At 44.5% G+C, this 26,128-nt stretch overlaps 1 protein-coding gene across 1 annotated transcript in view; it reads left to right on the top strand.

Moving 5' to 3' along the window:
* LOC115361901 (neuron navigator 3-like) overlaps positions 1–26,128 on the top strand; it is a 42,799-nt gene that overhangs the window by 11,269 nt on the left and 5,402 nt on the right. The window contains exons 4-5 of the mRNA XM_030055602.1: positions 2,242–2,333; positions 13,165–13,986. Coding sequence (XP_029911462.1) covers positions 2,242–2,333; positions 13,165–13,986 — 914 coding nt within the window. The remainder of the gene's footprint in view (positions 1–2,241; positions 2,334–13,164; positions 13,987–26,128) is intronic.

The following is a 26,128-nucleotide window of genomic DNA, read 5'->3' as shown; positions in this document are numbered from 1 at the left end:
CACACACGCACACTTGGTGTTTTCTGGAGCAGAGCTGATTGATAAAGTGTTCTCTTGACAGCCTTGGGGCTGACTCAGTGTACTGTTGTTCTCCCTTGTTCTTGTAAACACACACACACACACACACACACACACACTATTCAAATAGTTCTATTCAAATAGGGAATAGAACTAGAAGAGAGTGAAACCGATTTTTCCAGAGCAATGATAATGAGTATTTCTCAAGTTCATGATATAATTTAGCAGAAATCTCATTATTGTAAATTTTTCCAAATTATAATAACTCTCAGCATTGTGGAGAATTAATTATTACCCTTTGAAACACTCAAATCTACTTCCTGGTGTAAATGATGCCACATAAAACCAGTTTTTAATGAATTGTTGGATTGATCATCAGTATGAATAGTTAATGGGGTGTCCCTTAACCATGATCAGACACCAGCAGACCAGCTGCTTGCCAAACTAGCCAAAGCAGGAGCACTGGATATTTGTTCCACAAGGTTAGAAATATTGGTATGCAGCTGATGGCAAAATTATTGGGGAGATTAGACTCCTACCTCTATAAGCCTTGTATCATCTTACTATCAAAACTGAAGAAACAAAATAAAAATGATTGTCATGTTACAAATCAGAATTGTGTTTTTCCCTAATTGAGTATAAATCATTGCACTGGATCTTTAAAGTCCCCGTGAAACAGCATCTTACTTCCTTAACTTCATGTATTTCCTGTTGAAACAGGATGTTGGGGCAGGACTTAATGCAGGAAGGAGTCAATTAAAATTGAAATATTTATTCTCCAGTGCTGAACTTTGTGAAGAAAAGCTGGAATCAAACCAGCGTGCCATCAATCCCAGCAGTGAGATAAGACAGGTGTTCAAATGTCTGTAAAGAAAGGAACTGTGGTTGCATCTTTCAAACAGCTTAAAGGTATTTTCATACGTTCTTGTGCAGTATAGTTGGGTGGCAGAGCCTGGTTCACTCAAAAGGCTCCATTAAACAGCCAAAACCACATTTTCCATCACAGCGAGGGCTGCTCATCCAGTGCAATACATTTACTAATAATCCACTCCTGCTTCATATCTTGTTGTCTCAACACGTCCTCTAATATTTGCTATCTCGGTGCAGACTTCTTGCAGGCTAGCCTACTGTCTGCGAGAAGTCGTTGCACTCCTTCAAACAGTGTTTCCTCAAGTTCCTAATTAAATTAGTCGTATTGAAATCAGCTCCACTGCTGTCAGCCCTCAAAGCACTTTTATTGCAAACAGCACAGTTAACTGTTTGACTGATTTCGCCCTCCAGTTTAAAGTAATTACCGACTGTGCAGACATGACTGCCACCAGCTTTCCAGCAGTGTGCCACATTGCTGTAAGTGGTGGACTATTGCGCACTTGTTTGCAGCAAATACTTTTTTACTCAGTTTACATCAGTGAAGTGGGAATTAAATAAACACATTAACTCTGAGGCAGTTGATGTAAGGTCTTTCAGTTGCATCAAATCTCAGATTTTTTGGGGGGACACCCCTGTGTAAACCAACTGGATTTCAGCTGGGAAACATAAGGCAGATTTATTTCACAGGGAGGGTGGAGGGGAGGGACAAAAATTTGGAATGGGATTGGTTGGAATTTTTATTTATGCTTGGTTAAATATGGGCTTACAGTCAAATATACCTTGTTTTCCAAGAAACAAAAGTAATAGGATATTCATTTGTTTTATTTCATGGGGACCAAATACAATGTCTCTGTGCAAAGCTTGAGATGTCGAGATGGTGTTTTTATTGAATGACTCAATCAAAGAGGACATAAAGAACACAGACGTTAAACATTTTTTGAAAATTGTTTTTCTTTTACAGTGAAATTACTCACAATGTTATAATGAATGTCAGGTATTCACTATTGCTGTAATCTGAGGTTAATTTTTTTTCTCCCAGTATCATTTAACCTTAATTTCAACAGGAAAGGCTCATTGAGATTAAAAATCTCTTTTACAAGAGCGTCCTGGCCCAGACAGGCAGCAGCACAGATATCAGCACATCATAAATTACAATGAAAATAGGAAATAATTTACAGAGTCATAAAATATCAAAAATGTTCATTAGCCATCATCGTAAGTCAATGAGACACACCCAAAGAAGCTCATCGATTTCTCTGCTAATGTCATACTTAATAGATGTTGCCATCAGAGGTATTGGAGTAAGTTGCTTGTGCAGAGTGTGTGATGTCCGTGTGTGTGATGTGTTGACAGGCTGCAGGTCCAGGAGAGTGACTTATCAGCAGAGGAACTGAGTGACTGTTCTTCTGGATCCATAGAAGTCTGCTGTGATGACCTAACACCAGGTTAGACACACACACACACACACATACACACACACAGCTCTCTCTGTCTCCCTCTCTCTCTGGTAAGACTCACATTTTGCTTGATTCAGATTGTTTCAAGCCAACCAAATCTTTTAGTCTCATATTGTTTGCCTAGTTGGCCTGGGTGCAGTGGGTGCACCCGGAGGCCCCAGGCTCTCTCAGCAGGTACGGGGGCAGGACATGCCAGCGACGGGCCCTCAGGTCTCACTGTGGAAGCTGAATAGATTCGATGAAGGCTAAGCGAAAACCACTCTCTGTCCAAATGTATGTTTGTCACGCTTCTATTCAGGCCCGAGGAGCCTTGTCTGAACTTGGTTGGCCTAATTGTGTGTGTGAGCGAGTGAGTGAGTGAGTGTGTGTGGGAATGAGTGTGTGCACGTATGTGTCAGCCCGGGGCGCTGCTGACTACAGTGGTTCTGAGATGAAGAGATGGATAAGAGAGATGGGCTCAGGATGTTGAGAATGAAGGAGGACAGTGGTGATGTGGGTCAGTAATGGGGAGGGTGGTAGTTCCCATTTTGCACTCTCTCTCTCTCTCTCTCTCCTTCTCTCTCTCTCTCCCCATTCCCTCTTTCTTGCATTTCCTTCTTTCTAACTTCACTGACCTGAAAGCCACAGCCGAGCATCGCCCCCTCCCATTCCCCTGCATGCCTCTGGAGTGATGGCTCGCACCGAAACCCACAGCCCCAGTCATTCATGGCTGTGGTCAGTGTGACTGTGAGGATGTGGAGGTGGTTCACAGATATGACTTTATCAGTGGCTTACTGAATCATTCTTTTTGATGTCAAGTCAGTGGGATACGAGGGGATCAAATGCCCGGCTTTGAAGTGCTCACTCCAGACTTAGTGTGTATTAAGTTTTAATGGCCAATATCTCCCAAAGGAAACGTGCCTGACATAATGCAGACAGCAGGCCAGCCTGAACAGAGGAACCAAGCAGACGCCCCGAGACTATTCTCTCCCACAATAGAATATATATAGCTGATTTATGTATAAATGCGTGGGTTCTCTTCTCTTCTCTTCTCTTCTCTTCTCTTCTCTTCTCTTCTCTTCTCTTCTTGTCTAGAATGAGATAATTAGTTTTCACCTACAATAGAGGATAGCCAGGACTCTTAACATAGCCTGTATATCTTCGTCACCCACGTCCATCCATCCCTTGTTCTCCTGCTGCAATATTTTCTTCTTCCTGTCACACACCTTTTTCCTCTGCTCCTCTGTTTGATCTTGGTAAATGAGTGTTTGATTTCGTTTTCCCCCAGTCTAGTTCTTCCCTGACCTGACTGTATGCCATTAGGCTCTGTGTGTATGTGTGTGTGTGTGTATAAAATCAAATTAATGCCGCCTGAAAGAATGTAAAAGGAGCACAAATACAGTCTGAGTTAAAAGTAAAAGATCGGTGTTTGTTTTTGTTGCTGGGATAAAATTGCATGTTCAAAGTGCTAAATTTCTTTTTAAATATTTTGCATGTTTTTTTTTTTTTTTTTTTTTTTTTTTTTTTTTGGGACATATGCTACTGTAAAACCCACTTGGAGAGGGAGTCAGATAGGATACGACAGGATGAATTCTGAGGGAGTATGTTTGTTTGTGTGTGCATGTGCATATACATTTTACCAGAATAGAGCTGTTTGTCCATAAATTCCTGTTTCTAATGGAGTCGGAGGTGTCACCCAGCTGGCTGTGGAGGGAAACGGGAGCAGGGCTGTCTGGGGCCTGTGGTTGTGGCCTTGTAATTGGCCCCTAGCAGGCGTTAGAAACACAGCTAAAGTGTCTAACACTCCTCTGAAGCTACTTTTACACGGAGGGTGGGCTGACACTGTAATAACTGTAATTTAGGGAGTGGAGGAAGGGAGGGAAACAGGGAAGCATGCAGGAAAGCAAGCTGGGAGGGAGGAAAGGAAGAGAGAGAGAGAGTGAGAGGAAAAGAGGAATACAATGAGGTCGTTGGGTTGAGGGATTTCAGATTGTGTGAGGAGGAAGGAGAGAAACCAAGGCATGCAGGCGGAGAGAGATGAAATAAGTGAGCGCTCAGGCTGTAACAATGCAGAGTGCAAGGCAAAATCATCACCAGTGTGATCTGGTTATGGCTGCCCTCAGTGACTACAGTTAAAAAGCTGTTTTCTCCAAATGTTTTCCATATGTCGGCCAAATCGCGGCTAACAAAATCAGCTCCTCCGTCTCAGGGGCCTTGATGAGCACCCAAAAGATTCAATGGAAAGGGGGGGGCTCATCTGATCTTTCAATTACGCCGCTGACCTCCCGACCTCGGCGCTCTCTGGAGAGGAGTGTTTGAGCACGGGTTCACATGTGACCATATGTGTGTATGGGTGTGAGTGCATGCGTGTGTGACAGTACACAGATGCTGTTTGAAAGATGGATGTGATTGGAACTGCGGATCATTTTTCATCTCCCATCGAGGGTATGGCTTGATACTCCCAATAGATGTACTCAGAGTCTGTCGTCTGTCGCTTACACACACACACACACACACACACACACACACATACACACACATACATAAGTTTAGGTCATGATTTATATCTTAATAGTCTGAGAAGTCTCTTCACAAGAATATGAAACACCATGCACACCATTCCGCACGATTTCAGTTTCAATAATTTGATGCATACCTTCACATTTGCCCTTGAAAATAAAGGGTGACAATTTAATCTTCTATTTTACATCCATATGGAAATGCAATGTGCATAGAGGTGTATATACCAATATTCATGTACATGTATGTCATATATGGCATAGACATGTACATATTCTATTTAAATTATTATTCTATTTAAATTATAATTGTATTATTTTATTTTATTTTATTATTTTATTATTATTATTATTTTATTTTATCTTATTTTATTTGATCTTATCTTATTTTATCGTGTTATCCTATTGTGTATTTTACCTTTTTATTCTGCTTCTGTTGTGTTATCTTGTGTTTCATCTTGTTGTGCAGCACTTTGGAAAACCTTGCGTTTGTTAGAATTGTGCTATATAAATAAAGTGGATTGGATCGGATTGGATATTAAATACACACATGAAACCCATTTGAACTTGCATGTAGTTTTAAAATATTTGTTGAACTCCCTGTAATACAGCGACACCATCTTGAGAATATCATTAAAAAAAAAAAAAAAAAAAAAAAAAAAACCTTTGTGCCGTTCACTCAAAGACAAGAAGAAACCAGGCAAATGTGTCATCAAGATATGGAAACCACTTGCAGTTTTAGAACTGACAGGCTCCCAGTCCCTTTAATACCCCTTGACAGTCTATTGACTAATATTTCGATAACCCCCTTTGCATCTACTCCGAGACACTGCGTAATCCTCTTTGGCCAATCTAATCAGAGAGACATATGCCGAGCTGATGTTGGACAGTGTTGAGTGGTTTAGTGGCTTTGGGAAGATGATCAGACATAAGCATGGGCTAGATTATGTCCTAACTCATCGCCAGGAGTTGGGCGGTAATCTCCATTAATGGTTTAAAGTCATGGCACACTCTGGATTTGACCCTGACACTTCGCCCCGTCCAGAGTCCTGTGGTTCTGTCACGCATGGGCCCTGTCCTGCAAGGTTGGGTTATTGGGAGAGTTTGATGAGCATGAGAGGTACACCAAGCATTTAAGGTGTATAGTATGTGCAGAAACACACATACAAGTATAAAAAAAAATACATATAAATACACACTCCATGCTCAGTGCTCTTACACACTGAATCATCCGGCTTTGATATTAAGAAAGAGCTGCCACCTCCTCTTGTCTCCTCCTCCTCCTCCTCTCTCACCCCCCGGGACATTTCCATAAAATGCAGGAGACACACAGTAATGGCTGCATTAGATAGAGGGAGAGATGAGGGAGGGGAAAGAGGAGTGATAAAGCGGCGGATGAAGGGATGGATGGATGGATGGATGGGTGGATGAATGGGTACACACTGAAGATTGTTTTTGACCTCTGGGATAACGCTCAAGTCAGGGAACCGAACGATGGACCCAGTGAAGTGTGTAACTTCTCTGTGTCTCTGTCAGACCACACACACACACACACACACACACATACACACACATCTGGGAATGGCGTCACAAAGACATCCACCACCAGAATACACTCACACCATCTGATGTATTCTAGGACGTCCCCACGCATACACATTAATGTATCACATGTTACACAGCGGCCTGTTTGCTTTTTTTTCCTCATCCCAGTGCTGTATCTCACAGTTATTTATGTCTCCCTGCCGTACACAAATGTACCGACACACTCATACACTGATAGCATCTATCGGCTCTATACGCACACCACGCTGTAACCAAGCAACCAGCCTCTGCAGCTCAGCATTGTGGGATACCCCTGGGAAGTGTGCTGAGAATGTCAACACTGAGGCATCAGTGAGGGAGCGTCTGCAAAGAGCAGCATCCTGTAAAACACACACACACACACACATGCACACACCCACACACAAATTGTTTCTTTTCACATGCTCAGAATTGCGATGGTTGTTTTTTGACTGCTGAGCTGTGTGAGTCATAATGAGTGTGTGACATTCATCCTGAGACAGAATAGTGTTTTTGTTAGATTAACATTTGTGCCTCTGGAATCGGGGCTCAGTGTGACTTACACACTCGCACTATTGTCATGGATAGCCTTTAAGTGGAGGAATTACCCAAATGCTCAAGCCGGTGACTCATCATGCACATCAGCAAAGGCCAGGACCGCTATAGAGATGTCACTGTGGACTGTGGAATTTATCCTCTCACTCATTCTCTCTCTCTCTCTCGCTCCATATTGCTCTCTCTGACTCTCTTCCTCTCTCTCTCTCTCACTAGGCCTTTGTCCATAACATTTTAGAGGGAATGAGCCATTGGCTTGACTCGAGTTTGGGCACTTCAAGAAGCCCGAAAACTTTCCCAAGCCCATTTGTTTTAGTTGTTTTTGGTTGTGTTGTCGAGCACCGTGATACAAGGAACTAACCGTCCTATTAGGCAATGCAGCAGTCAGCTGGTTTCAGCTGGTTACTACGGTGACGTTCATAAACACAGGTACCTGACAGAACAAACATAACATAACAGAAGAGTCTGTTGGATGTTGCAAATCAGATTTTTTTTTTTTTTTAAATACGTACATTACACGTGTTGATATGCCAGATGAGATCATGGTAATATTCGCAATACTTCAGATGAGACGAACGAGGTTCACAAGTCGTCTGTCTTACAATGTTAAGCTACAATGCTAGCTACAAGAAATCCTCCAGAGTTTTGGAGGACTGTTCCAAAATGGGGTGGAAAAGTGGATGTTTTGCAGCACTACCATAGCTCTTCTTTGCTGTCAACAGCCAGCCCTGGATTTGACCAGATGTGACACAGGAGACACAGGAAGTGAGCGCTGAGACACTGGACGTGATGTAGGAACCTTTTAAGGTCGCATTCGCCGCCTTAATGGGCTGCAACACTTTTCCATCGCCTTGGAGTGCATCAGACTACGCCTAAACCAGCTCCGGCAAACAAATTAATAAAGAACGTACTTAGGTTGTTTTGATTCATTTTCCACCAGCCTTGTTGCACTGGATTTCCAGTGCATCAAGTTCATGCAGTTTAATTTTTTTGGATGGAAAAAGGCTTCCTCATTCACTCACTGACTCATGCACATGCACATGCACATTTTGACTCAGCCCTAACTAGAAATTAGGAAGCCGCCTATGCATCAGTTTACCACCTCCGTATGTGTGTAAACAGGACGTCCAGCACCATGTTATTGTCTTAGTTGAGCACCGGTGTGTGTGTGTCATAGCTTAAGTGTTAGCCTTCCCTTGCATGTGTCACGGTCTGGTATTCTTCTATGTGTCCTGTGGACCCGGTGGTTTAGCGTGTTTTGGCGGACGTAAGCCGAACGCAGCAGCAGCGGTGGGGCAGTGAGACAGGATATCCCCTCTCTGTCTTACAGGTTTCCTCTGCTACTCTGGCTCACATACAGGTGGTCCTCCTCTCCCCCTCTCCTCCATGTGTCACTCTGAAAAATATTATAATTTCATATTCTATCTCATTTTTTACACACCTCGCTCCCTAGTAGCAGCCAACAGTCTTCTTTCACGGCGCCTGCTCTGCTTTGTCCTATTCTTTTCTCTTCTGTTCCCTCACTACTGTCTTTCTTCTCACCTCTCTCCGTCATTCACACTCTTCTCCTGCGTAAGAACAACTTTGTCTTTTACTCAAAAAGGCACAAAAAAATACGAGGAAGTGAGAGGGAGTGGGTGACTACGGCAAGTGCTGGAAAGTGAGAACACATGCCATCTGTTAATCAGAATAGGAACGGTTCCTTTTTAAAGTTGAAGGCACTGTGATACAATTAGTTACATCCACAGCAACACTGCCTCTCTCTTCTCTCTCGCAGTACTTTTCCTTTCATAGCTCGAGACCTTGTGTAACCCCGTAAACATGCATATAATATGCCACACAGTGTGTGTGTGTCCCACTGGCTGCGGTACACGCCTGCTCTGTAGAGGAATACTGCCTAATCTGTTCCAAGCTGTTTAGAGATGCTAGGGCAAATATACTCATGCAAAGTACAGCAACACCTTTTCCTCCATCTGTCTCACTCTCTCTCTCTCTTTCTGTGTCTCTATTCATCCCTCGTTCTATCTGCCCGTCTCTCTTACCCCTAACCTAAATGTGTCTTTATGTGCATGTGGAGCTGTTTGCCTCTCATCATAGCAAATTTGCCAGGGGTTCCAGCCACTGTGGTCAGGCCGCAAGCGCGTTCTCACACACACACACACACACACACACACACACATATGCACACACACAAAATGCCATTCACCATAGTGTCCACTCCTGCAGCATGCTGGATGTGTGAGCCTGCAGTGTGATGAATGTGTAGGCTAATAGTGAGCACTGGCACCCCTTGCACTCTCAAACTGCACGCTTCTTTGATGTCAGGCCAGATTGCTCAGGTCAGTCAGACACCCTGCGTAGACTTCATGCTGTGTTTGTATGTGCATGTGTGTGTTTGCAAATGTGTGTGTAGATAGAGAGAGTTAGAAAGTGAACGAGAAAGAATATGTGTTTACATCAGCCATATATTAAAGTGATTCGACCATGGAGCCAGAAAGACGAGCACTGGAACAAACAAGTAGCTGTATGCTGCCAACGTCTCCTGCTTTACCTGTGTGTGTGTGTGCGTGTGCATGCGTGTGTGTGTACGTGCTTTCAAGAGCAACGATGCGTGACTTTGCTCCATGTGCATCTGTGTGCCACACAGACCTGCCTTGTACACAGTTGCTCTCCAATGACTGACCTTAATCCCTCATCAGGGAGGTATAAGGGCTGACGTACAGCACCTATTAGCCTTAAATTACATCCTCCACCCTCCGTCGGCCTGCTACCAGACCCCAGAGCCCCCATAACTGTCACCACACAGCCGCGGCCTCAGTGTGGCATATTCACCTCAACATTGGCCCTTTATTAAAGCTAGCTAATGAATGGCTTCGGCCACTACACAATAAAACAACCGCCGTGTGTGTGTGTGTGTGTGTGTTTTTGTCTGCTGCTGAGCTCCTGTGTTACGCTCACATACATTCAGAGCCAGATAGATGGTAAAGTGGAGGCATACGTCCACGTGCACATGCATGTACACACACACACACACACACACACACAGGTCGTTGTCATTTTAAGGTTCAGGTGGCGCCAGTTTGGGTACTGTTGAAAAATGGGCCATTTCTGAAGTATGGCTCTAATATTGAGAGTGGAATGTGAGAAAACAGGACATTGCTTGTTTTAGCTCCGGATTAGTCCCAACTGATTTATGCAAATGTAACGGAAGATTGACGTTCGCCCAACAGTATCCTGGTTTGAGCACCAGACCCAGCCAACGGTGTGAGACGTGATAACATCTTTGCTTCGGGGTTAACTGCTGTCATACAAGGAAGAGCGCCGCCAGCCAGCACACCTGGAGCACACAAGCTCCGCCAGTTAAAGGAGCAGGAAATGCAAACAAAAACATATTTACTCACTTTCCCCTGGTGCGATTATTCCAACTAGATTTGTCTTGCGATTTTGCGCAACCGTCCCTGTCTTCCAGCATCCCGATCCAGTGATGCACAGCCCTGGATGAAGAGTTTCCCTGGGAAATATTTCCTGCCAAAGAACACCAGAAAACTATCAACCGGGCTCCATTTTTCTGGTGGTGTTCAGCAGGAAATAGTTCCCGACTAAACACGCAAAGACTGTGGATTATGTCAGACAACTGTTGCTTTTGAGGGTGCGTTTGAGCTCCACATACAGACAAATTACACGGAGATGCTCGGAGACAGGGAGATCATGACAGAAACTTCGCTGGATGACACTGAAACTCTCTAGACGGATAGACTGCACTACAGGTTAAGTGGATTTTTTTTTTTTTTTTTTTTTTTGGTTATATTTTGGGTGAACTGTTCCTTTAAGCTACAACACGTAGTTGTAGACTCTAGACAGGATGCATTTCCATCCAAATTCTACTTGCAAAGAGGTTTATTGATTGTCAGCGAGTAATGATGGACTTAAAAACTTCCAAAGTTCATTTTGTGCCCTGTCATCCTGTTTCAGCTCTAATGGAAATAGGGAGATGAGAAATGATGACGTCATGCGATTTCTCCATCTCTGCTTCTGTCTCTCTGACGGGGACTCCACCCTGACCCTGTGTGTTCAGACGAATTAGAGGAAGAGCTATTTGAAGCTGAGGATCCGGAGGGGGGGGGGGGTGACAGAGTCAAGCAAAGGGGATGATGAAGAGGAGGAGGAAGAGGAGGAGGGAGGAAAAGATGAGTGCAGCGTGTTAACGGCGCTGGGATGTGCAGGGCCACGAGATGACGTGGTTGAACGTAGCGGCGCTAACCGAGTCCTGGATGGGAGCTTTGGCTTCTCTGTGCTTGTCTCATCAATCTGACACACTCACACAGACAGCCCCACCACCAACACACACCACACACACCAGCATGGAACAGTGCACACACACACACACACACACACAGTGTACCAGTATATACACCAGCACATAAGCCCAGTCCTCTTAAACCTCCGAGGTATGCCTGTTTGGAGTGGATGGATGAGATTCTATTTCCTGTTAACTTAATGGCCTGTGCATTTGTATTAACAACCGAGCGGATGGGCAAGAGAGGAAAGAAGAGGAAAGAGAGGAGAGAGAGAGGGAGGACATTTTAGGCTACGCTAGAACTTTATTCTCCACGACGTGAAAGACTGTCTTTGGCTTCACCACAATCATCTTAAATTATGATTAGTAAAATTGGTGGGGTGTGATCACCGTTGACTGAAGCCGAATTAGTGGCTGACCTGTCATTTGGTGTGTGCAAGGACTGATAAGTGTGTGTGTGTGTGTGTGTGTGTGTGTGTGTGTGTGTGTCCCATTCCCTTCTCTTAAGCTGGTCCAGCAGTCACAGCTATTATTCAGATAAAGCATATCCGACTTATCACGGGAGGACCTCACGTGATTATCACACATCAGAAGAAGTGAATGTGAACGGATTAACAGAGTAACTAATGTGAGTGTGAGCGATTAGATGTGCTTTTGTGTGTGTGTGTGTGTGTGTTTGGAGGGGTGGGGGGGTCTTCTGATGATTTTTGATACTCACAGTGACTCATAAACAGCCGAGCCAATGTTTCTTGTTTTTTTCTTTCTTCCTCTTTTTCTCTGTTTCTTTTTTCTCTCTTGAACCTATACAAATGAATGAAAGAGCAGCGGGAAGAAGAAAAGAATAAGAACAAAAGGATTATCTGGCAGAAAAGGGGAAGAGGGGAAGCGAAGGGAGGAGTGAGGGAAGAAGAGGGGAAACAAGTGACAGAAGAATTGAGGGGACGCTCGCCGAGAGGATGTTTGAGGAGAGCTCATTGTCACATACAAGGGAGTGCGGAGTTTGTACGAGAGATTGGTAATTTATCGCTGAGCCCTTATGTTCACACTCACTGGTGTACGGCATAACACAGCATCTGCGGCGTGTGTTTGAGAGAGAGAGAGAGAAAGAGAGAGAGTGGGGGGGTAGGCGGGTGAATCAGCCAGTGGGAGGGAAGAGAGCGAGAGACAAGAAAAAAGGAGGGACGGATAGGACAGGAAAAGGGAAGGGAGGGTGAATGAGCAGGCGGGGGTCGAGTGAGTGAGCAAGTGAGTGAGTAAAGGAGAGGTAGAAGGAGGGGGAGGAGAGAGAGAGAGAGAGAGGGGCGAGAGAGAGAGAGAGAGAGAGAGAAAGGCAGGGGAGGAGGGAGTGTTGCTGCTGCTGCTGTGTCTGTTTCTCCTGTCATTCTGCTGCTGCTCGCTTGGCAAACAGGAGGGAACACAGAGCCAGAGAGGAAGACAAGGAGAGAGAAGGAGGCTGGCCAGTGCTGTATTGTGGCAGCGCTATTGTCGTGTGTGTGTGTGTGTGTGTGTGGCACAGAGAGAGGCAGACACACAGAGGGGAGTGGATTTAGGCGCTGGACACAGATCATCTGCAGATCCATGGATTACCAGCAGTGAATGAGGGTGACTGCTACTGCCACTCCGTTAACCCACTCATCTTTCTCAACAGAGAGGGGTGAAGCCACAGTCTGTGGCACAGCGGGGAGTCCGGCTCAGTCTGGACCCACTGCAAAGAGAGAGAGAGAGAGAGAGAGAGAGAGAGAGCAAGAGAGAGAGAGAGAGAAAGGGAGGGAGAGTAGACCAGACCAGACTGTTTTGGTGTTTCTCCATCTTCCTCTCTTCCTTCCCTCCTTTCCCCTCATTTCTGTCAACCTGCCTGTGCGCATTTGAGATCATGTCACTGATGCTGTTGTTTGGCTTTCTACAGGAGGGATGCTGGGGGCTAATGTGGCTAGCATTAGCATGAGTGCTAAGCCCAGAGAGCTGGAGGTGAGGTCTCCTATCAACAGCCAGGACACTCCAGCCCAGGCCATGGCTGCTAGGAAAACCCAGGCCAAGCCCTCTGCGCTGCCCCAGGGACCCCCTCGTCCCTCGGGGCCTGAGCTCAAGGTCTACCGGCCCACCTCTGGATCTATCCCCATTCCAAACACCAATCCATCCCGGCTCCGCAAGCAGCGCTCGCTCACCAACTTGTCCATCCTCACAGATGCTGAAAAGAAGCTGCACTTGTACCAATCCCCCCGCTGGACTGACGATATGGGCCGGAGCAGCACCGGGACCAACAAATCAGGCCAGACCAAGGCAGGTCAGGCTAATGGCGGCAGGCCGCCGCTGTCCCGCACCCTTTCCAAATCAGAGCAGTCTCTGTTCCAGGGGAAGCCCAAACCCTTCTCCTCCCCAGCTATACCTCCTAACCTGGGCAAGCCCAGCCGCATCCCTGCTCCTGGTAAACCCCGGGGGCCTTACGCTGAGGTAAAGCCCATCAGCAAGGCCTCTGAGTCATGCCAGAGTGCAGACACGGACCCTTCCGACTCCCCAACAAAGGTGAACTCTGATGGAACTGGGAGTACTGGGACTAATGGAAAGAAAACAGGGGACAAGAGGAGAGCCACGGCTCCGTCGACAGAGGAGAAGAAAGAGGGGAAGGAGATGGAGGGAGAGGAGGATAAGAACTTTCTGAAGGTGGATCCAGAGTTGGTGGTGACAGTTCTGGGGGACTTGGAGCAGTTGCTCTTCAGCCAAATGCTTGGTGAGTCTTTCTTGAATTTAGCTTACTCGTCTAAAAACATGATGATTGCATCACAAAGCAGACTACACAGGAAAGAGTCTAGTTTTTCCAGTGAAACTGACTGACTTGTTGGTTCAGTGGACATAGGATGACAAATGAATACTTGCAAGCCAATGTCTTATTGTACCACCTGAACATTCCTTTCCTTTCCTTTCCTTTCCTTTCCTTTCCTCTGCTCTCCTCTGCTCTCCACACCCATACCGTTCCCTCTAGCTCTGGCTCTAGCTCCAGCATCAACAGTGAATTTTAAATGAGTTCGGTCTCTGTTGCAGCGCAGCATAACATCCATGTGTTTTTCTAAGCACTTTTCTCCATAGGGCAGCAAGTCACGCTCGTGCCATAGGCTGCAGCATTTCTCCTCTGGTTGCAACATTGTGGCGGTCATTTGTGCTGCATGTGCATGTGTATGATGATTTTATGTTGTATATGTGTTCAACTGCGAGGGCATGCACATGCACCTAGAGTATGTCTGTGTGTATATGCAAGGGTGCACGTGTTTGTGCGTGCTAGCAGCATGCGCTTCTATGAAGCCGCTGAAGTAAGCACTTCCAAGAGGGCTGACATTGTTTTCGCCGTGGATTCATTAGTTAGCGCTGGAGTATTTTGCCAAGTCTGATCTGACCTACTGCCACAGTGAGCTTAGTATATGGATACGCATTAATCTATCAAATCCCGCCCTCTGCCTTCTTTCTCTCGCTCTGCTTTTCTCCCACACTCACACCTCTCTATTAACAATAACCATCGACAATGGGAGCATGTTATCAGAGTGAAAGCAGTGCATGATTATATCTATATCTCTCTCTATATATATGCAGTAGTCAGTGTCGACACTGCATGTTCAATGTCAGCGCTGCAGCCTTGGCAGCCCCTGGCTCACACGAGAACCAGCCATTCGTTAATAAAGGCCGTGTGAGTGGGGCTGGTGGGGAGTGCGTTTCAGTTGGTAAATAAACGGGCAGCATATTGAGTCAGGCTCCGGTCACAGTGGGCCACATATTTAGCCTCACCCCCCCATCCCTCTCACACACACCCCGTTCCTCCCTCCTCCTCCCCTCTGCTTCCATTGATCTCCGGGCCACTGACAGATGGTCACTACCCTTCGCCCCCCCCACTCATCCCCCTCCTTGTTACCGGGGGCAATGTGTGGGAGGAGGAGAAAGGGGGGGGGTTGGTGGCATGGGCAGGTAGCTAGCAGGCTACCGCACACACACACACTCTCTCACACAGGCATGCACTGACACACCCACAGTCACAAACAGTGGTGACAAACGTACAGAGACACGTTGTCTGTGCAAAGTTCTTCCTAACGAGTGTATGACCAGAGTGATGACTGTGAGTTTGTGACTAATAGGTCAGTCGGCACCTATCTTTCATTATTGATGTACATTCTCCCTTCCTCTCTTTCTCTTTCTCTGTCTCTCCCTATTTATTATCACCCTCCTGTTTCTCTCTCTCTCTCTCTCTCTTCCTCTCAGCAGTCACCGATAGCATCAGAGAGTGCGGGAGATGGGGAGAGAATAGTGTAGTGGGTCATTATATCGAGGGCTTGATAGAAGGAAATCATTTTCTGTCCATCAGCAACAGCTCAGCCCGTCTCTCTCCTCACACTCGTCTCTCTCCCTCCTCACCAGTCCTCAGCTAGCCTGCTGCACCACAGCTCCAAATCACAGCTTCGCGTGACCTTGCCCCTGCAGCCCTGTGTGTTAGTGTGTCAGTGTGTGTGTGTGTGTGCGCGCGCTTGTGTGTACTGTATTTGTGTGCAGCTGTGAGTGTGTGGGTATGTGCATACATGTATGTGTATTCGTGCCTTGAGTGTGTGTGTGTGTGCATGTGTGACCTTGTTCCTTGTTGCAGTTCTGTTGTGCTATACTTGGCCACACCTTAGCCCGCGTGCCAGGTAGTGCGAAAACCGGAGGAGAGAGGAGAGAAAGGGAGGCTCAGTTGGGATTGAAATTGATGGAGAAAACAGTTAAAGGGCAGGAGTCGATGCGCAGGGGGAGATAGATGGTGACAGACAGAGAAATAGAGAGAGAAAGAGGCAGCACTGGGAAATAATGGTAATAACCAATGACCTAAATTTCTATCTGACATCCCTACTGACCGAATGTAGCTGTGGGTCATGTACAGTCTACCACAACCTACCAGAGGTTTATCACACAGGCCACAGAAGGTGTGTGTGTTGGGTGTGAGTATGCTTGTGTGTGTGTGTGTGTGTGTGTGTGTTCGGGAGAGGTTAATTGTAACTTGCCCTGTAGCTTGCGGCTGTGGGCTCATCCTTTATCATATCTGCTTCTCCATTTCCGATGGGACACGCGGCTAATTGGTTTCTGCTCCATGTGCTCTGTCATAGGAAGATAGATTATGGATGTTCAATGGATCCATCCCAATAATACACTCTTTCCCTCCTATACCTCCTCCTCCTCCTCCTCCTCAACGGCTTCAGCACAAAGGAAAGGAGACAAGGAACTGAAATGTTTACACACTGTTTGGATGCACCCGGGCTGTACTGTACTACGCCGTGATAAATAGACCTTTCCTCAGTCATAGCCCGTTACCCTTGTTATGGATTGTGCACGCTAGCCGTTAGCTCGGTTAGCCACGGGGTAGTAAAGTATGTGAGTGCGTATTGTGCATGTCACAAGGTCTGACAGCTAGCAGCATGCACTGTGACACTGTCCTTTTTAGACTGGCCTGCAGCAGCTGGCAAATATAATGGAGAATGCCACTGAGGTTTAGGGTCTGTCTGATCGAAACGTATAGCCAAGACATTCAGCGTACATTACCTGACATTACCTCAGCTAATACCTCCACCTCAAATTAAGACATAGATACGTACCTACATAGTTATAGATATCTTTAATGAAATAAATATATAATTATTAAAATAGATACATAAATAGGCAGATTGATAAATAATTCATGTAAATATAAATATTATAACAAATTCATAAATATAGATTAACAGACAGATAGATAGAAATAAATGCAGGACATAAGGTGATTTAGGATTATCATCAGTATTAGCTGTGTTTTCTAAATCGGTTAATTTATTGTAATCTTGTTAACAGTACTGGCATCAAGGCTGAGCATGGGAGCGGCGAATGATGAACTCTCTTTTCAAAATCCGCTCATAAAATGAGCTGACCTGAATAGCACCTTGTAAAGCTCATAGTATGGAGTGCCAGCATAATCAAAAGCCCTAAACCTCAGATGTTTGCCACTAATGACACCTCCTGGACCCATCCAGCACCCATAATGAGGTGTGTGTGAGAGGGTAAGCTGCCTAAAGCAGTGGCCTCTCCCAGCATGAGGCACTGTTTAGAAGGGATCCCGTCTAAGACACCAGCAAGCATCAGGATTAGGCCTTGCATAAAGATAATGAGAAGATTCAGCCACCCATTCCACTAATCACAGATCCATCACCCTGAAAAAGGCCAGCCATCACGACTAAAATGAATTACACATTAAGCCTAAAGGACATCTGTTAGGGGAGAGATTTGGGAATTTGGCAGTATTATTGTATGGAGGATAAGGATTGGACAGAGTGTGAAGTTTTAAGTTGGAAGATTGAAGATGTTGCTTTTGGTGTTGGCTGCTTCTAAGGAATGAGGAAAGTGTGTCACATGTACATGATTGGGAGCACACACACTGACCCTGTCAGTGTGCATGAAGGCTCTGCAGAACAGGAGTAAACACAACACAGTGACACATGAATGCACATAATGGTAGCCTGGACTACCAACACACTTGTTATTTCACTCTGACATTGCATGTGTGTGTGTGTGTTTGTGTGTGTGTGTGTGTGTGTAGGATGGTTGCTCCTGAGCTGTCTCTGGAACAATAAACCCTCCAGAGAAATAGACAAAGACTAAGAAAGGAGACACATGCACACACAAAGTACGCACACAAACCCATTCAAGGGAACTTAACAGCGCTACAGGAAATATCAACAAAGGTCTGCAACTATAACTGTCCAAAGCTCATGCATGCACAAATGCACACCCACACACACAAACACACACACACACAGAGTTGATGTGTGCCATATTCAGTCACTCACATCCTCTCTGTCCACGCTCTGCATTCGGCCTTTTGACCGTGACAGTGTATTTCTTGCACATATACTCAGTCACCCCATTGTAATCCCAGTGCTGCCGAGTCCCTGATGTGAGGCGGGCGCGGTCGCAGCGGCTGGTTCCACCCTGAGCGACGCTGACTGAAGGATTCGGGGCAGTCGTCCTCTCATCGAGGAGGTGGTGACAAGCTGCATAAAACACAAAAGCCTTAGGAAAATGAGGAATAAAGCATCTCTCGCTCTCTCTCTCTCTCTCTTGCTCTCTCTCTTTCTCTCTCTTTCCTCTCTTTCAGCTCTGATGTGAGTTGACGGGTAGCAGTGTTCTGTCACCCGTCAGACAACAGAGAGGATATTTCTGGTACAAGTGTTTTGGGAGGAGTACAGAGGACATTTTTATACAGTGACGGGGATTTTGTTTTGTCACTGGCACTCTGATTAAGTAGAGCTTGCATGCTTTTACATATTGATGCATGCTTGTATACGCTCTAGGGTTGTGTGTGTGTGTGTGTGTGTGTGTGTGTGTGTGTGAGCGTTGTGCATTGTGGTCAGTCTCTAAGGGGTTAACGCAGGAGCCATTGCATTAGTGCTGTCTGCTTCCTGCCTTCCTTCCCCTGAATCATATTATTGCTCCCTCTGTTTGTGTCTCATCAGCTGTTACACAACACACACACACACACACAGGCATGTTATCGTGAATCTATGATCTATGGAAGTGTTTGATGCGTCCTGTGACGTGTGCTCTGTTTTCATTCATGTGGCGGTGACAAGGTTTTTATATTTTTCCTTATTTTACTAGAACATACACTGGCTAATACAAAAAGTCATATTGAGGGGTCTGGAAGTTTTTGAAGCCATCACTGATTCGGTTTGTACCTCTGATAAATATGTTTTGACACAGATGTTTTCAGGCAGTAACAAAAACTGCACGGTATATGGTTAATGAAGCTTAAAAATCCTAAATTTTTTGTCTCTGAAAGTAAAAACTGTAGTGGCTTTGAAAAGGTTTGTTCCACAAACATGGCTTTTGAGGACAACGTACATATTCACATTACATAAACACACACAAACCATAGCAAATACAAAATGCTTTTGAATTGGTGTGTGTGTGTGAAAGAGAGGAATAGAGAGGCCAATAGATATGTAGTCAGCCTTGTGACCATCACTGTATATCAATCTGTTTGCACTTTTCTCTTGTGACCTTTCTCAGATGAAAGGGACACACATAAACACACACACATACACACACACACACATCTGACTGAGTCTTATGACAGTAGTGTGGTTGTATTATCTAAGTGCTGATGAAACTAAAACTCTCCAAAAACATGAAATGCTCTACCAAGACGTTAACAGTGACATCAGTCTCCTGTATCAGTGGTGATGCTGATGTCACCACCACAGCTAAACGACAACAAGCAGGAAGTGGAGAAGTGAGTCTCAGGCTCTCACTCCGCCTCTGATTGTGCCCGTTGGTGAACTGAAAAGCGTGATTGCGTGTCGGTGGCATGGCCCATTATTAGTCTGCTCAATGGCTGCATTTGTTGTTTCGTTGTAACTTTTACCACCTTTTCAGTCCAGGAGCCGTTTAGTCACAGGTCTGGATGCAAGAACGTTGAATCACGGTGTTCACGCAAACATCAAGCGTCATTAAACGTCAAAACTGGATCGAGCAGCAGTCAGAATTGCGTCGTGATCTGGACTCTGCGTAATCTGGACATAAATCATCCACCGTGCATATCTACGCAAAAGTTAAGAAATGGAGAAAAAAACATCCAGACACACAACAGAAGATGCATAAGACAGACAAAAACATAGATATTTGCAGTTAATACAACAATATAGTAAAGTTTTATTATCTCTGCCAGGTGGTAGCCTTCGGGGGGATATTTTGTTTGGACGTCTGTGTGTGTGTATGTGTGTGTACATCTGTTTACAGCCACATTTTTTCTGTCCACGTGTGTGTATCTGTCTGCAGCTGGTCTTGCATACTGCTGGGCCTGTCAGTCTAATATTTCTGGGGACGGTTATGACTGTATGATCAAAAACCTCCTATGGTCGTGGTGACTCAAAACCTCTGAAAAAAATGAGATCTGCATTCTACTGAGTGCACTCTTCTAGTTTATAGAGCACCTTTCCAGAGCCAGGGATACTAAGTGCTTGACAATTTAACAGAAAATTTAGACAGACAATAAAATAAAATAAATTCACATGTATAAATCAAATCAAATCAAATCAATTTTATTTCTATAGCCCTTTACAATAACCATAAGGTACCCAAAGTGCTTTACAACCAAGTCATAAAAACAGTTCATAAAAGCAATACATAAAAAACAATACATAATACACAAAAAACAATACATAAGAAAAACAGTGCATAAAACAATCAACGGGAAAGTGCTATGGTGCTGCAGGTTAACTTAAGCCTACCAGAAGAGCAGAAAATGGAGCAGAAAAAAAAGCAAGTGAATCTAAAACAAAGCTACACTACTTGTAATTAAAAGGCCAATCTAAAAAAGTGGGTCTTCAACTTTGATTTAAAAAGGCCGATACTATTGTTGGTCAGATAGTAAAAATCATGTTGAAATGACAAACGTATCTGTAGTGAGCGACTTCTGCTGAGCCTACGATACGTTTTTATTCTGCCAGGGGCTGCAGTTTGGACGTATTTGAGTGGAGGTGTGATGCTCAGTCCAAATCACTGTCCTCAGTTCTACAGTGTTACCCATCGTCTTATTCACAGTGCAGGACGAGTTCGGCTGTCAGAGGAGTCTGTAGTGTGTAGGGTACAGTCTGTCTGTCTGTCTGTCTGGCACATGAGAGCACAGCTACAGCTGGGTTTGAGTACATCGTAAAATACAGCTCCACAGGAAAAAAAAAAAAAAAAAAAGAAAAAAAAAAACTCTTGCACAAAAATACACCCAAACATTGCCGCACATTATGGTCTCACTTGGCACAGCGTTGGATTCAGTTTGTTTGTCCATGTGCATGTGGGCTTGTGTGCTTGCCTTTAAGCGTGTGTGTGTGTGTTTGTACGTGTGTTTGTATTTAGATTGGCACTGATTTAGATTCAAGCTGAATGTTTCCGAGTGTACACGAGAAGCACAGCATATAGCACGCTGTTTAAAGTGCTAGACGGTTGACATTTTCCCACTTGCCACACACACACACACACACACACACAGACACTTACATACCTTCACCTGATTTGTTGATAGCACTCTCATCCAGGTGATAATTAAATTTTTGACAGCCTCACCTGTGTGCCATGTGTGAATAATGCATGTGTGCGTTTTGTGATGCTGCCCTCTTTTATCCCTTTAGTCTCAAAGCACCTCACGCATTTGTGGCCAATCTCATCCAGTGCAGCTCAGTGCTGAGGAAAAAACACACACACAAACACATGTACACAAACATGAATTCCTCTCTCTCTCTCTCTCTCTCTCTATCTGCTTTGAATCTTCATCAGGAAGGCTAAGGGGCAGATGTTCTTTTGGTCTTGTGCCGGTGAGGCCTTGACCTTAGACTCTGAGAAAGTAAACTTCTCCTCTCCAGTCACTTAAAGCTTCCTCGCCTTCCGCCCAAAGCGGATAGCGCTGAAACTTTTAAGGAGATATGGCCCTGGCCCAACCAGATAACCTTAAGAGGCAATCACGTGCCTATGTGTATGCGTGTGTGTATGTGTATGTGTATGCGTGTGTGTATGTGTATGTGTATGTGTATGTGTATGTGTATGTGTATGTGTATGTGTATGTGTATGTGTATGTGTGGGCCAATGGTCAGATCCAGGTTTTATGGTATGTAGTTCTGGGGAAATGGGAGAGAAGTTGTCAGGTTTTAACTCTGATCTAAACCGTGTTTGGGAATACTACTTTTTAAAGTTGCTTGTTAATTCACAATGTAACTTGTTGATTAAAAGTAACTGAATACTTTATAGCATTTCTGTTGAGAAAAGTAGCATATTAGAGCTCTCGAATTGCTAAAGATAATAACAAAACCTTTTTGCAATGCCTTGCACGTCCATGTTACCGTTCTTATTACAGGTGTTTTAAAACTGCGGTCAACATATTGCATAGTCGTCTATGGCCTGTAATTAACTCTGAAAGGAATGACAGACAGACCTGTCCTTTTCACCCAAAAATTCAAAATAATGGTCCCATAGCTAAACACAGGTGGAATCTGCAGTTTATGTGCACCAAAAACCATCAGGGATTTTATTTTTATTTGTTCGCCAACAAAAGAATGAAAAATAATGGAAAGCAATGGCTTGCTTATTTGAATAAGTTATCAAGTACTTGATTGCTTACAATGAAAATTAATATGTTTGGTTAATAGTTACCACAAAAAAGTAATCTGAGTACTCCATCGAGTTGTTTTGTAACGTGTTACCCACAACAATACTTTGTTAGGGGATCTTCATGATGTCCTTTTCTTTCTTACCTTCTCCTTTTCTCCATATGCTTCTATGCATCTGTGTGCGTCCATGTGTCGTGTGTGTGTGTGTGTGTGTGTGTGTGTGTGTGTGTTGCTGTTTCTGTGTCAGGCCACTCTCCCCTTTCTCTCTCTTTGTCTCTCTTCTTGGATCCGGTCCTGTCTAAGGCTTTCCAGTCCCCAATGGTTTTCAGCAGAGTCAGCTGTTTCATACCTCTGACTGACTTTCTCAATATTTTCTTTTTCACTGGAACACACACTCACACAGACACACACACACACACAAACCCATGGACACACTAATCCTTCTGTCATGGGAAGATGACTATCGCTTGCATCATGTGAAACAACAGCTGCTGTTAAAAAAATTTGGACACACACTATTAAAACACAGATTTGTGCTCTGATTGCTCGTTAATCATTTATGTCACACATCAGATATGATACTTCAAGGGGGATAATAGCCTGTTGCAACATCTTGATGAGGCTGATATACTCTAGTGTGTGTTCTTGTGTATTTTGTCAGCGCGTGCTTTTGTATGTGTGCGAGTGCGAGGATGCAAATGTGTGTGCATTTGCGTGCATGTGTGTCCTCTCTGTCCAGATGTGCAGGAATAGCTGTGTGTTGTAATGCTTCCTGTTTTGCAAACAGGCTAAGGTCAACAGAGAGCAGAGTGATGCTATAGGCTGCATGGAGATGGGAACACACAGCAGAGGGAGAAACAGAGAGAGAAAGAGGGGAAAAGCACACGAGGGAACATTAGGATGATGCTAGTCGGTCATGTCAAATTAGAGATTGTCGTAGAGGACACAACAAGTAAGAAATAATGAGGCATTCCGGTATTTCAGCAGGTTGACTTGCACTTGCTTGTCAAATCTAATTCACATTTGTGATGGCATACTTTTGCCTCATCTTCACTCTTCCTCACTGTGGAGCAGCGATCAGATTTACAATTTCGATATATCGTTTTTCCTATTTTATATCCAGCAACTGGTTTCCATTCATTCCACTACGATATGAAAATTAGCCTTCAGAGAGTTCAAACTTTCTTCATAGCCGTATTACATGACAATAATAAAGTTGTTCACATTAGTTTTCCTCAAACCAAGAGTATTTTTTTGTTTCAATGTCCTCAAATGTGGTGAAATGATAGTCTCCTCACCAGAAAATAGTTCCGGGTAAACATTTGCTTTGTTAGCCTAAGAAGCAGAACATTATAAGGTGAGTGTTTCAACCAAAAAAATTCATTTTGAAAATTTTTGACTGTAAGTTGTGAAGTCTTAAATACACCTGCATGATTTGGAGGTGTACTGTGCCCCTAATAGCACAAGGTGTATCCTATTTATGTTGAACATATTTGTGCAGTTTATAAATGTGCAGGTATGAAAACAACACATTTTACTTATGTGGTCATATATGTGCACAGAATGTTGCACATGTATTTCCGTATATGAAAATGTGCCAAATTACAATATGTTTGATTTATGATTATTTCATTCAGACATATTCCATGTTCGGAAATCCCATATATACATGCACATTTCAGTAGGTTCATTTGCACTCACACATTAAACCAAATTTATAACAAGAGCTTAGTTGTTATACTCTTGTCTCATCTTTGCCATTCTTCACTGCGGCCTCTTAAATAAATCCAAAATAGCCTGGAAGTGGGTTAAAAAGGAATATTAGATAGAAATTGATGCTTCGACAATAACCATAAAGATTTTACTAGCTTCCTGTTTGCGCGATTTTCTTGCACGTCAGATGCCAGGAATGCTGTAATGATGGTCTTCGCAGCAGACGAATCGCCTGACCATTTTAAAAATGAACCTTCAGATGGTTTGAGGTGCGTTACTTTTACGGTGTAGTACTCGTGATGCTCACCCATGTCCATCGATCATGTGATGTCACGGGTGCTTCAGCCCAGGGAGCGATTCCATGACACTAACATATGTCCACACACATGGACAGGACAGGGACAAATGAACTCCGGAGGGAAGGAAGGAAAGAATAGAAACAGGAGCAATTACTCAAACCTCCCGTTCATATAGCTGTGAATTAATGCTGTGACCCACACACACTCAGCCACACGTGGACAGAGGCGCACACACATGAACGCTCATAATTTCAATTTTATAATTCCAGTCATTTCATACATTTGCAGTCACTACACAGATTCACAATTTCAGTGAAAGCACTGAAGTTGCTACACACACGCACACACACACACATACACACACACGGAGAGAAAAAAACAAGTGGACAGCAGTTTCTCCCTCTCTCTCTCTCTCTCTCTCTCTCTCTCTCTCTCTCTTTGCCATCCATTTGACATACATAACATGCAATACAGCCTTTTATCATCCCCTGCTGTAAAAAGATCCTGTTCTTAAGAAAATAGTGTATTTTATCGTTGTTAGGCAGCCAGATTTCACAGCTTTCACGGCAGATAGTGTTGGGCTCTGTTCGATTTATAACTTGTGTGCTACATATGAGCATCATCATCCTCCACATGTGAGGATCTGCCTACGCTTTTCTGTCTGGCGGTTTCAGAAGGCCAGCAATTTCACTTTATGAGCTTGTGACCTGACCACACACGGCACACACGTAAAAGAGAGAAAAAGGCAGCGGTTTCCCTTTGTGAGCTCTTGCAGATTTTTGCCATCTTGCCGCTGGTGTTCTTGTTGTGGTGGAGCAGGCAGACGGAGACTGCCAAGCGAAAATGCACTCTTGCTTTTCTCATTTTGTTGCTTTGAAGTCTGCCTTTTTGTCTTTCTTGGCCCAAGTCTGGCTTGCATTGGGATGCAGAGGTTGTAGCAGACACACACACACACATACACACTTGCATTAACACACACTCTTTGTAACTTGCTGACTCTCATTTCAAGAGTCTGAGTGGACCATTAATGAAGGGCTCCTTAGCTGATTTTACTGGCTCTCAGATTTTGAGTGTGTGTGCACGAGGAGAGGCAGGTGTAGCAGGAACCTCCCTACATGCACACACACACACACACATGCATGCACAACAGCACTTGTACATATACACACTCGATTTAAGCCAGCCCAGTGTAATTCATCTGCACCCCTGGGGAGCTGCCAGGGCTGACAGGGATATTTGCATCCCTAATTCCCCCAAACCCTGAACCCCCTCCAGCCGCCCTCCCTCCCTGTGCCAGCTGGGACCACCAGGACCATGGTAGTGGGGAGACAGGAAGTCTTTTACACACACGCACACACACATACAAACACACACACACACACACACAATCACACAGACTGTATCTAATCAATTCGTCGCTGATGTTAAACAAAGCTCCCGTTTAGGGTAATTAAAATCGGCCAATTAAAGCCTGCATGCGCGTGCGTGTGTGTGTGTGTGCATATGTCTGTGTGTGTGCCAGAGTTAGTAGGTGTCTGCATATTTGAGGGGTTCTTTGTTTCTACTACCTTTCACAAAAATGAAACAAAACACTATTTAGTTACAGTTTGAATTTCCACGCTGCGCACGAGTTCCTCATGTGCCCTGCAAGTATGAGCGCCGCCAGCACAAAGTAGCTCTATTTTGGTTACGTATAATTTTTGGTTATGAAACACTTGCAGAA

The sequence above is a fragment of the Myripristis murdjan genome, chromosome 7, assembly GCF_902150065.1.
Source record: "Myripristis murdjan chromosome 7, fMyrMur1.1, whole genome shotgun sequence".
Taxonomy (NCBI): domain Eukaryota; kingdom Metazoa; phylum Chordata; class Actinopteri; order Holocentriformes; family Holocentridae; genus Myripristis; species Myripristis murdjan.
This window is presented reverse-complemented; position numbering and strand designations above follow the sequence as displayed.